Source organism: Amphiprion ocellaris, chromosome 8 (genome assembly GCF_022539595.1).
Source record: "Amphiprion ocellaris isolate individual 3 ecotype Okinawa chromosome 8, ASM2253959v1, whole genome shotgun sequence".
Classification (NCBI taxonomy): domain Eukaryota; kingdom Metazoa; phylum Chordata; class Actinopteri; family Pomacentridae; genus Amphiprion; species Amphiprion ocellaris.
In genome coordinates this window covers 13,914,047-13,927,234 of record NC_072773.1, presented here as the reverse complement: position 1 = coordinate 13,927,234, position 13,188 = coordinate 13,914,047, and the positions used below count along the sequence as shown (strand labels likewise).

The window sequence follows — 13,188 nt, the reverse complement described above, 5'->3', positions numbered from 1 at the left end:
AATAGAATACGCAATTACTAAAATAATCAATAGTTGTAGCCCTAGACCCAACACTACTTTAAAAAGCCTGAAATAAGGTATCAGATTGTCAGATGTCAGATTTAACCCAGTGAAATCCAGCGGTTTTCACTACATGCACTGTCTAAAAGTGAAGCATTAAATATCGTAACTTAACATGTTCATTTATTTAAGAGAAGCCAGAATCATGATCAGGAATCCTATTCCATTAACCCTGCAGCTGACACTGTGTTTTGGTTTTTTTTTTGCAACCACATCTTCCTTTATCAGTGTTTCTCTCTTGCTCCTGCTCACACATGGAATCTGCATGTCAACAATCTCTGCGTCTTGTCATCTTACTTTACACAGTATTGACACTTCCACTTTGTGCATGACACGTTGCAATGTCGATGCTGAAGCAGTTTATCATGCAGCCCCATTGTCTAATAAAACCCCTCCTCAGCGACATTACTGGTACCAGTCTAGGCAACCCAATGTGTTGGTATGTGTGTGTCTCTAGTGTCGTACCTCACACTGTCCCCTCAGGCCTCTCTCCTGTAGTCGGGACCAGATGCTCTGTATCCTCCCAGCATGCTCTGGGTGACTGCTGTTATCTCCACACGTACACTGGTGTTTCAGCATTTGAGAGTCATACACCAGGCCTGCACACACACACACACACACACACACACATACACAACACAGAATCTAAATTAACATTACGCATAATATCCCATAGTAGAAGCCGAAACACTACTGTTAATGCTCACTCCAGCTGCAGCAAGACACTGGTTTCATTTTTATCTATTTACTCTTAACATATTCATGATAGCTAAGTCAGCCTTCACTTAATTTTCACAGGTTTAACTGCAAATTATACATTTTTATTACTTTCTAGGGCAGTCATACATAATCGGTTTTATTAAAAGCTATTATTATCATTTTTATTATTATTATTATTATATTGTGAATTTGCCATTTTTCCAGTTTCTTTTATTAGTTAAGTTATTGTTAACATTGAAAGATCATCATGAAGCTATCTTAAGACTGCTTCTTCATGTCAATTTCTTCATGAGGTGGACATGGAGGGGGCAGAGATTGTCATCATGTCTGAGGCATTTACTTCTAATGGTCAGCACATGGTGTTAGACACCAGGATTCAAATGAAATGTTATTTTTTTATCATTTATGGTGATTAGGTTTAGGCATGTTTTGTGTCCCCAGATTCAAACTGGAGAGGGTGCAGTGACACAGTCAGAGTCTAAACCAATCAGGCACTCTGTATTTGATATCTTGTTAAGAAAATGATCCCTAAACTCTGCTACAATACCGTTTGAACACGTCCGACTCACCAGTGGTGAAGCGAGGTTTGCTGCTGGCATCCTGTGCAGCTAGGCTCAGAGGTTTCTCAGGCAGAGTGAGAGAGGTGGAGGCTGGGGAAGACTGTGTACGTGACAAGGGCCGATGGACACCCAAACCCCCGCTGAGCCCACCGCTGCCACCGCCGCGTAGAATGGGGACTGCCAGGGTCTCCATTTGTCGATGGAGCTGTTGAAGCTGCTTCTGCTGCTCCCATAGCAATGACTGGTTGGTGCAATCAGTGTGGAGCTTAGTGAAGTAGTACATCCAATTTGAAGTAAACATTTCATTTTAACATTTCACCTAACAAATAGGTGAACCATCATCTTTGCCGAACAAATGTGGTCGGACCAAACTCTTAGATGATAGTGAAAGTAAGAGCATTTCCACACGCACGATGCAAAGGGAACTCAAGTTATTGGGACTAAACAGCTGTGTAGCTCTAGGAAAACCACTGATCAGTGAGGCTAATCAGAAAAAAAAAAGGCTTCAGTTTGCTAGGTAGCATAAAGATTGGACTCTGGAGCAATGGAAGAAGGTCATGTGGTCTGATGAGTCCAGATTTACCCTGTTCCAGAGTGATGGGTGCATCAGGGTAAGAAGAGAGGCGGATGAAGTGATGCACTCATCATGACTAGTGCCTACAAGCCTGTGGGGGTTAGGGTTATGATCTGGGGTTGGTCACGTTACGTTCCCAAACAATGAGGTCAGCTGACTACCTGAATATACTGAATGACCAGGTCTTTCCATCAATGGAGTTATGGGCATGTTCCAAGTTGACGATGCCAGGATTCATAGGGCTCAAACTGTGCATAAGTGAATCAGGGAGCATGAGACGTCATTTTCACACAATGATTAACCTCCACAGAGTCCAGACCTCAGCCCCATTGAGAATCTTTGGGATGTGCTTGAGAAGACTTTGTGCAGCGGTCTGACTCTCCCATCACCAATATAAGATCTTGGTAGAAAATGAAGCCATCTCTGGACAGAAATAAATGCTGTGACATTGCAGAAGCTAATTGAAATGACACCACAGCGAATGAGTGTCATTCTCAGAGCGAAAGATAGTTCAATGAAATATTAGTGTGCGACTTTTTTTCTTTTCTTCAGTATATCGACTAGTGTATCGACTTCAAAGAAAACCAAGTTCAGTGTTACAGAAGAAACTGTAGACCAGAAACATCTGCGTCCTTTGCTACACATATACACACACATCTTTCTAAACATGCTAAGTGATTTGTTTTTATCGTGATTTTAAGTGCTGGAGGCTTTTATAAAGTCTTTCTTTTGTAATACCTTCTGTCAGCCTGACTATGTGGTTAGTCTGATCAGTGACTGACACGTTCTCTGAAAGAGCAACAGGTCACCTGACAGTACCATGTCATCATATCAAGCTGAAACATCCATTACATTGTAATGAGTCAAACCACAAAGCCATGAAACAACAGATACAATCACACCAGTGCAGGAGTTAGGTCACCATCTACAGGAAGGTTGTGTGAAGAACAGTGGTGCTGTTGTATTTTAACTACTGTATCGACCTGCCCTTTGTTGTGGCGTCTGTGTGCGTTTCCGAACCTGGTTGAGTATAAGTGCATGTTGCAGATTCATTTGCTCTTCGTGGTTCTTGGACGCTGCTGGCTCCGCCTCCCTCAGTGACTCCGCCCTCACCCTGCTGGGATAGGTTGGCTCTGTGGGTGATGTCCTACCACCGTCCTCTGAGTCCATGTCCTCAGAGGGGATCTGATGCAGTCTAGGCTTCTCGCTGGACTTAGTCATCAGCTGCAGACACGCAAACACATGAAAGCTTTATTTGAAAGTAAAAAAACTAAAAATGCTGATAAATATGTACGTATATTTGCATCTACACGTTTAGCAACATTTCAGTGTTTAAACTGCGGTATCCACATGCAAGACTGCAGCCATGTTCTAGCAAGAAGGCTCGCTAAAAGAATCCCAAGGAAGCTTCTCATATTAGGAGGTAGTTTAAAAATGCAAAGTCTAAATGTCACCCTAGTCGCGTATTTTCTCTGACCTAAGGGAACTACGTGTATGAGCTAAAAGAAACAGCACTGAAATGCTTTTACATAGTAACTCGTATAAAAACAGATTAGAGTGTATTCATACCTTTCCCAGGTGAGTCTGTTGTTTGAGCCTCTCCAGGAGCTGTGTGTTGTGCTGCTGTTGGAGGAGGTGTGTGTGAAGGGCGCGGGGGCTCTGAGGAAGGGGCTCTGAGCGTGTTCTGCTCAGGGGCTTGTGAGGCTGAGTGCCTCCAGGAGACAGGTGGTCTAACTGGGGGGCAAACTGTAGCGGAACAGAGTCTAGGCCAGGAACTGGAGAGACACAGGGTGGAAAAGAAGCAGAGAAATTTGCTTATGTGAGAAAAGACAGACTAACATGAATGCAGATGCATATTTTCAAACGCTAATAAATACATAATAGCTACTAATCAAAATCACTCGATTCTACGCGTCTAATTTAGAAATTTCTAAAGATAAAGTTCGTTCTAACCAGATACTGTAAAAAACTCAAATCCTGTTCTTCTCTGTGTAACCGTGAATGACTCAAGTGTGACTAATAGTCACATGACAAACATTCAGGAACTATTCAGCCAAACCCAGGCTGACCTGCAGGTTGTTTTTAAACAGAGCTAATAGGAGCAATCATATAAAATAATTTAAAACGGGAAGAGTTAAATATCTATAGTACGTAGATTGTCACAAACTTTAACAGTGCCAAAGCAGTTGACTCGCCGTAACGTAAAAAAAATTTATTCTGAATGTGACCACTGGGTGGTGCTCTAACCTTTCAGAAAATAAAAAGAAAAGTCTTTCACAAAACCACTCTTTCACAAAGCAACTTTCAGTTGATATCTACGTGTCCATTTGACATCAGGTTGGATGTACGTATTTCACTTATGAAATACAAAATTAACATCAGAAATCCTCACTGTTTCAATGTCCTAAATTCTGGAGATTATACAAGTAAAACATATGTTTCAGTGTGTGTGTCTCACCAGTGAGTAGCGGAGCGTGAACCAGACCGGAGGGCTCCAGGATGATGACAGGCAAGTGAGGATTCATCTGTCCAGCCTGGTCGTCTCTGCTGAGGGGGAGGAAGACCGACGAGGCCCCGGCAGCAACCACAGGCACCCGGCCAACCTTCAGAGAGGACAACTGTCCTTCAGCCTGCACACAGTCAAACAACTTTGTAGGTAAAGAAAACATATAATATAAAAGCTATCAGGGACAGCAGATTTCATTCATTTATTTTACTGAGATTTTCAAGTCGTGGTGATGTGAACTTTTAAAGCTAACTTTGACACTCCACAGTATGAACTGCAAAGTCAGTGCATCAATAACAACTGTTACTCTTACAACATAAACGGAATATATTTCTTTATAATGTCATTTTTTTCTAATTTGCTTAATTGAAGGCCATTACTACATTAGATCATTAGATAAGAGAAGAAAAGTTATTATTTGGTGCAGCTTCAGTGTTTACCCTTGAGTTGGCTGGTAGTCCCAGTGTGATGGTGGGCAGAGTGGAGGGACTCTGGATGGTGAAGTTAGCGAGAGTGCCGTCTCTGAGCAGCAGCTTCTGGGCCTGCAAATGCCAAACATAATTACTATTAAATATACTGTATGGATAATTAATTAATTAGATTAATTTTTTAAATCGCTACCCACCACTATTTTATATACATACTGAAGACATCAAAAACTATGAAGCAAGATACATGGAATTATGTAACAAGCAAAAAATGTGAAATATTTCTAAATGTATTTTAGATTTTAGATTCCTCAAAGTAGCCACCTTTTGCTTTGATTACTGCTTTGCAATCCCTTGGCCTTCTCTCAATGAGCTTCATGAGATAGTCACCTGAAATGGTTTTCACTTCACAGGTGTGCCTTGTTAAGGTTAATTTGTGGAATTTCTTGCCTTCTTAATGGAGTTGGGACCATCAGTTGTGTTATTGCAGAAGTCATGTTGGTACACAGCCGACAGTCCTATTTGACAACTGTTAGAATCCATATTATGGGAAGAACCAATCAGCAAAGTAAAGAGAAAATACAGTCCATCATTACTTTAAGAACTGAAGGTCAGTCTGTCCGGACAGTTGCAACAACTTTGAATGTATCCCCAAGTGCAGTTGCAAAAACCATCAAGCGCTACAACGAAACTGATTCACATGAGGACCACCCCAGGAAAGGAAGACCAAGAGTCACCTCTGCTGCTGAAGATAAGTTCATCAGAGTCACCAGCCTCAGAAATCACAAGTTAACAGCACCTCAGATTAGAGCCCAGATAAATGACCTAAACCCAATCTCGATGGTTTGGGATGAGATGGACCACAAAGTGAAGGCAAAAGGGCCAACAGGTGCTCAGCATCTCTGGAAAGATCCTTCAAGACTGTTGGAAAACCATTTCAGGAGACTATCTCATGAAGCTCATGGAGAGAATGCCAAGAGTGTGCAGAGCAGTAATCAATGCAAAATGTGGCTATTTTGAAGAATCTAAAATATAAAACATGCTTTGACTTATTTCACACTTTTCTGTTAACTACATAATTCCACGTGTTCATTCTGTTTTGATGCCTTCAGTGAGAATCTACATTGTAAACTGTCATGAAAATAAAGAAAAACCATTAAATCAGAAAGTGTGTCCAAATTTTTGACTGGTACTGTATATTGGTATTTGATTTGTTTTTTTTTTTTTTGAGACCAGACACTCAGAAATCCTGCTCTGCTGTAGCTACAAATTTGTCTTTATGACTATATATTCTGTTAATATTTTTGCTGCAGTGACAAAATGTACATTGACTCAAACCGGTGGGATCTAATGAAACCTAAGCTCGTGTTTTGTCCTAAGGGAATCACGAGGAAGACATCCACAGCAGGTGTGATAGAGGTTGCTCTGTTCTGACTTTCTGTGATTAAATGAATTATGTATAAACAGCTGACAAACAGTGTTGTTCCCATGCTCTTGTGTCATTGCTTTAAACATGTCATTACTCAGTGTCTCGGCACAACCAATGTACATGGAACAACTCTTATGTTTTTTTTTTAAATCAAAGCACAGGATTACGTGTTTAAATGCCAATGTTTTTCTATCTTTAAGACAAAAATGTGTCTGCAAATGGGCAAAAAATAAGCTTTTCTCCTTATCTGACTGATTTTATCATGTTTTGAACTTGCTGTAATGTTTTTTTCTGAACCAGATGAGATAATTTTAGCTCTGGCTTATTAATATTCTGAAAAATTCAACAACACAGTGTATTAGTGTGTGTTTCTGTGCTGACCTCATGCGAGAGGCCGCCTGCAGATGGCAGTAGTCCATTCTCGTTGGGCAGACTGTCGTTGGGAGAGCTGCAGCCGGAGACCGGAGTGCTGCTGCTGCTGGGAGACGAGTCTGCTGAGAGACATTCAGTGGATGAGTTTGTGTCATCAAAGTAGGTGAGTAAGAAATGCAAGAATGGAAACCTTCATAAGACTCACTGAAACGATTACAGATTTACTCCTTAAGCCCAAGGCTATTTTGAAATTTGCACCTGAAAAAACATTCCCAAATTTAGTCAGCAACAGCTGCAAAACTGTACGGTCAAACTTTACAACCTTGGGCTCTATGGATAAGAGACCCTTGGTGCAACTTTGAAATATAACGAGTGTCTTTAACCTTATCATCAGGCCAAAGTGAGAAATAGAAAAAAAATAAAACACTTTCACTTCCTTCTAACTAAAACTGTAAATTACAGAGAAAATAACAGCCTTGTCACAATGAGTCAGTGACATTGATTTTTCTAAAAATTCTCAAGTACAACTCAACAACAAATGCTGAATGTGTTTTGATCATAGCAGCACCAGGCTGCCTCTTCACTGAATGGGTCATGCTTCACAACCTTTGAAAAGTGACAGCCTCCAGGGTAGAAGGGGTTAAAACGTATGGACGTCAGTGTCCGTGTGTGTGTGTGTGTGTGTGTGTGTGCGTCAGGTTACCCAGTGTGTCCGGTACTCGGTGTCTGACGGTGGGCGGGGCGCTCTCTTTGCGGGTGAGTGGACTTTTGCGGGTGTTTAGGTGTTTCTTCAACTTGTGCTTCACCTTCAGATTGGGCTCAGATGCTGGTAAATTAAAGCAATATGGGCAACGTTACCTAACGTGAGTATGCACAAAAAGTGTACCATATTCTGTTGTAAGACCTCAATAATGACTTATTGATTATAGTATTTTTGCTTTATGAAATCTTACTCTTCACAGCATTTTGATTTGTCATAGCATAAAAAGCAAATTAATAAGTCCTATTAATGGTTGTTTTTGTATACTAACAGGAAAAAAATACACTCAAAACAATTAGGTACAGGAATCATTCTAAATCTAATAATTAGCTGTTTGAACCCTAAACAGTTTCAGGACATTTTTTTGCTTGTGTCACTATAGAAACAGAACAACAATGGCTAGAAGCAGGCAGAACTCAAAAATGTCTTCTGGGCAGTATAACAATGTTCTAATGCCATAAATCATAAAAAAGAAAATCTACGACTACTTCTTAGATTTTTCATTTGCTTGCATAATCGTCTTCTATCTGCCCTGTGTAAACACATCCTGCAGTTCAACCAAGCAAAGCTAAAAAATCCTGTTGTCACATGAGTGATTGTCACTAAAAACTTCTCATTTACATCAAGGAGCACAGAATTTATTGATTTGGTGTTGTTGCAGAATCTGCTTTTACAGAATCTGGTTAGGGCAAATATTTACTATTCAAATGTTCAAATGAGCCATGCAAAATAAAGTGATTTTATGAAATATTACAATTTTAAGCTTAGATTTGGTTAACTTCCATTGAAAGTCACGCATGACAAATAAAAGCACCACCAAAAAGCTGAAAATGTGGTGATTCTTTCTTTGGTTTTTATAGCTTCTTGCTCTGATAAAGGTTTAATTATGGAGATTCTCCCAAGATAATATACCAGTTCATAAGTTTATCATATGTACCCTGAACGTTAAAATTACTTTGTGCATGCCTAACAACATCTGACTCAATTATAGTTGTTTTAAATGTACTTTACAAATAACTGACTTCTCATGACTTCACTGTTTCAGATACAATGTGTGACGGTGGATTTCAGAGGCTTTACCTGCTCTACGCAGCGGTGTCCCTTCTGAAACCTCAGAAGGAGGCTGTGACAGAGATGAGACCAGAGGCTGGGAGGATACACTGGGGTCTGGGCCCAGCTTTCTGGGAAAACACAACACAGACACAAATATATATACAACCATTAGGATAAAAAGTGATGCCATATGTAGTAGAATTTAATTTTACATATATACTACCGTTCAAAAGTTTGGGGTCACCACACAATGGTAGTGCGTGTGTGTGTGTGTGTGTGTGTGTGTGTGTGTGTGTGTGTGTGTATGTGTGTGTGTGTGTGTGTTGTGTCACCTGTATGGTACAGGAGGTGCAGTCAGAGAGCTGGAGTTTGTTCTTTCCAGCGCCGCCTGTTTCTGCTTCTTAAGAATCACCTCTTGAAGTTTCTGCTTCACAAGGGAACTCGCCACTGCACCTGTCAATCAATAACACTGACCAATCAGAAACATAGAAGGGCAAAGCAGCTGCTGCAGGAAAAGCCCGGCTAAAGTCATACACAAACAACTCTTGATTGCATTTTTGTCTAGGACTAATACTAAAACATGAAGAAGACAACTGGAACACTCATCTATCTACTATCTATGCACTGCTAATCCTCATTAGGGTGACGGGGGGCTGGAGTCTATCCCAACTGACTTAGAGCAAAGGCAGGGGACACCCTAGACAGGTCATCAGTCTATCACAGGGCTACATATAGAGACAAACAATCACACTCACATTCACACCTACAGACAGTTTAGAGTTACCAGTTAACCTCAGCATGTTTTTGGACTGTGGGAGGAAGCCAGAGAACCCATAGAAAACCCACGCATGCACAGGGAGAACATGCAAACTCCATGCAGAAAGATCCCAGACCCAGGCCAGGATGCGAAATGGGGATCTTCTGGCTGCAAGGCCACAGTGTTAACCACTGAGCCACTGTGCAGCCCTACAGTTCAATTTTTTTTCAATTCAATTTTATTTATATAGCGCCAATTACAGTCAAATTGTCTCGAGACGCTTTACAGAACCCATATGCCTGACCCCCAGAGCAAGCCAAAAGGCCACAGTGGCAAGGAAAACACCCTTTTAACAGGGAAAAAATACAAATGGAACATGTCTGTGTAGTTTCTCATTCATCCAGGTCATGGTTACCCAAGGTTGTTTAAATCAATCCAACTGGACTTTAAGAAAGTTCCTTGAAGACGTTTCATCTCTCATCCAAGAGGCTTCTTCAGTTCTGAGAGCTGAAGTATAATACAAGCATGCATGGTGCACAGTGTGGATGCATTTGTGTGTGACACTTTGTACAGTCACTGGTTTTTCCTGAGTATGTTTACTGCAGTGTGTGTGTGTGTGTGTGTGTGTGTGTGTGTGTGTGTGTGTGTGTGTGTGTGTGTGTGTGTGTGTGTGTGTGTGTGTGTGTGTGTGTGTGTGTATTTGCAAACGTGTGCACAAAGAGGTGACAGCAGGTGTTAGCAGTGATCAAGTCAATATTGACCCAGTGACTTTATGTGCTCAGACCCAAACCTATATTTAACACCACTGTTGTAGCTCTGCTCGTCGAGTTATATTTAGCTCTCATTTCAAAAGCAAACCGCTTTGAAAGTGGAGCAACACTGTGCAGCAAAGATGAATAAGATCTCTCGCAGGGACTTTCCTCTCTGGCCACAATCAGCAGTGTGGGCAATAATTATTTTTAAAGACGTGGAAATGGCTTTGTATAGAGCTCAGTCAAAAAAAAATGACAACTTCAAATGTCAGCCCAAACTTGTGGTAACATGCTAGTGAAGTTGAAGTTTAGTGTATGTGTGCATGCGTGTAAATGGACTCACTCTGCTGACTTTTGTCTTTGTGTTTTAGCTGCTGCAGCTCCTGTTGTTTCTCATGGTGCTCCTGCTCACGCCTCCTCTGTTCCATATTAAACTACCAGTACAAAAACAAATATATACATATGATATAAAGCAAATGTCCCAGATCAACATTATGAAGCTATAATGTACAAGAAGTGTTTAATTTGTGTCTTTTACCCGGATATGCTGGTGCAGTTGCTGCTGAGAGAAGGAGGTGCGGGGTTGTGGTGAGAACGGTGTGAGGAGTAAAGGCGGGTGCAGCGGGGTGAGGAGCGCCGTGTCCGAACCAGGGCGCATCCCCCGCTCTCCCACCCTGAGGTCCATGGGAAACAAGGCCGGCACTGCCACCGAGGAATCTGGGAATAGAGAAGAACAAAGGGAGAGAGGGTCAATTTTCTTTATCCGCACTAACAGCTGATTTACACAACACCCTGTGGGAAATCCTACCTGAAAACCAGTCGAGTGTTTGGGGACAGCATGTTAAAACTACAAAAGGATTATAATTATGTGACAAATACTTTGCAGTTGCAAAACATATAGCAAAAATCACCACTTCAGACATTTTTGGAACTGAAGTGACCACATCACATGCACTACTGTTCAAAAGTTTGGAGTCACACAGACAATTTCATGTTTTCCATGAAAACTCACACTTTTATTCATGTGCTAACATAACTGCACAAGGGTTTTCTAATCATCAATTAGCCTTTCAACACCATTAGCTAACACAATGTAGCATTAGAACACAGGAGTGATGGTTGCTGGAAATGTTCCTCTGTACCTCTATGGAGATATTCCATTAAAAATCAGCCGTTTCCAGCTAGAATAGTCATTTACCACATTAACAACATCTAGACTGGATTTCTGATTCATTTAATGTTATCTTCATTGAAAAAAAGTGCTTTGCTTTCAAAAAATAAGGACATTTCTAAGTGTCCCCAAACTTTTGAACAGTAGTGTATATAAAGCAGAGTGTAGATGCATTCAGAAATGATCAGATGAAGTCAGCTGTCAGACATGGTGGTATATACCTCATCTGGCCAATAACAGACAAAAAAAACACACTATCATTTAGGTGCTTTCAGAGAGTATGATGAGATAATTTTTTCTCATTACAAATGAATCATGCTTGAGATTTATGTCTAAAGATAAAATCAATGAACTATATTAGTCAGAAATAATAGAAAGCACAGAAATTAATCATGTTGCTGGGGGTAATTTCTGTTGTATTTTTCTGTACATCTACATGCTGCAGTCCTCACAGTACACCACCACCAATAGTGTTCAACAGGTGAAATGCATTTGTGACTGGGAGTCAGGCTGCATGATACTGGGGAAAAAAAACATACATATGTAGCTATGAAAAAGTACAGCAGGTATGATCATCTCGAGATGAATAACTCTATTGTTAAGTAAATGAATCATTCCAGAATGACTGGGTGGTTTCGAAGGGAGTCCCTCTACATTGAAATAAAAATGATTTTAAAAAAAGATTTATAAAGTCATTTGGAACCTTTCTCATATGGTGTAACACTGGTAAAGGCATCCAAAGCAGTGTTTAGCTTTGGATGTCATTCAGAGCTTTGTGGTGCTGATGGAAACAGTCAAACAAATTAGTTGCATTGCCTCATGTAGTGGCAACAATTGCAAGCCAACAAGGGCACCTGCTTTTAGTCAACATCATTTTTTATTTTTTTTTGCAGACAAATTATTTCCATACAAGAGATACTGCATTTCTTTTTGCACCTAAATCTCCTTGTCAGTGTTTCTGTCGTGTCCCTCGCTCATTTTGCTGTGCAGCCTGCTTGAAACAAGCTCTGTTTCCTGTTAATAATGTCTAAAAGCACTCAGTGTCTCCAACAACCCTCAAATCAGAGTAAATTATATCAGACAGGCGTCTCTTGTAGATCGGTCATGGCAAATGTGAATCGTGTGAGTTTTCTTCTTGTATCAAGCAGCAAAACAATTATAGCATGATGGGTTGAGATATTACTAGTGCAGCTCTATCAGCTGTATACGCATCGAAAATGACAATAGTTTTTCATGTACTGCACACACTATCTTCAGCTTCTTCTGTACAAATACAAAGTCACACACACAAACATTTCCATGCTCTTTGCATGCTGTTGGGACTATTTGCATTGCGTGGCTGAGTCAATGGGAAGAATTGCCTCATCCAGCACTAAAAACAGGATCCAGGAAGGGAACAGCTTGGGAAAAGGCTGGGGGTGGTTTCTGTCTGTGAGACACACACACACACATATATTTGCACATACACACATGCAGATGCACTTGCCTATGCGCAGAAATATGCACAGTGACTCCCACAAACACAGAAACACAGCTGTAAGCGAATACACACATTCACATGCGTCCTGCAACACACTCATTTGAACACACAGCAACTGATACATACACAGCTGTAGATGTATATATATTTATATTTACACTTAAATAAACCCTGACGCAGGCAAACCCTAATAAACAAACAGTCAGGACACATGCGCACACACATCCTGTAAAGACATTCACACACACACACACACACACACACACACACACACACACACACACACACACACACACACACACACACACACACACGCAGCTGCACATACAAAACAGGCTTGAGCAAACACCTATCGCACAAACCTGCCCGACGGTTAAACCAAAACTTTAGACGCACACGCACACGCACACGCACACACACACACACACACACACACACGCACACGCACACACGCACACACAGAGCAAGCTCTGAAATAACCTCATGACATCATCTCTGTGCTGCGGCGCCTGGTGCTCAGATATCAGTGTGTGAAGTAAATGTCACTCACAGACTGGTTTGGCCTG

The 13,188-nt window shown here is 41.0% G+C and overlaps 1 protein-coding gene across 7 annotated transcripts in view; it reads right to left on the bottom strand.

Moving 5' to 3' along the window:
- The window catches only part of hdac7a (histone deacetylase 7a), a 77,417-nt gene that overhangs the window by 19,730 nt on the left and 44,499 nt on the right, over positions 1-13,188 (bottom strand). For 4 of the 7 annotated variants that reach the window (XM_055013051.1, XM_055013055.1, XM_055013049.1 and 1 more), the window contains 12 exons: positions 10,510-10,688; positions 10,315-10,405; positions 8,795-8,915; positions 8,490-8,590; positions 7,353-7,475; positions 6,659-6,771; positions 4,861-4,962; positions 4,373-4,544; positions 3,484-3,689; positions 2,935-3,138; positions 1,350-1,605; positions 526-659 (listed from right to left, as the gene is read on the bottom strand). In XM_055013051.1, the coding sequence (XP_054869026.1) occupies positions 526-659; positions 1,350-1,605; positions 2,935-3,138; positions 3,484-3,689; positions 4,373-4,544; positions 4,861-4,962; positions 6,659-6,771; positions 7,353-7,475; positions 8,490-8,590; positions 8,795-8,915; positions 10,315-10,405; positions 10,510-10,688 (1,802 nt within the window). The remainder of the gene's footprint in view (positions 1-525; positions 660-1,349; positions 1,606-2,934; positions 3,139-3,483; positions 3,690-4,372; positions 4,545-4,860; positions 4,963-6,658; positions 6,772-7,352; positions 7,476-8,489; positions 8,591-8,794; positions 8,916-10,314; positions 10,406-10,509; positions 10,689-13,188) is intronic. The other 3 variants (XM_055013050.1, XM_055013052.1, XM_055013053.1) reach the window with 3 other exon arrangements.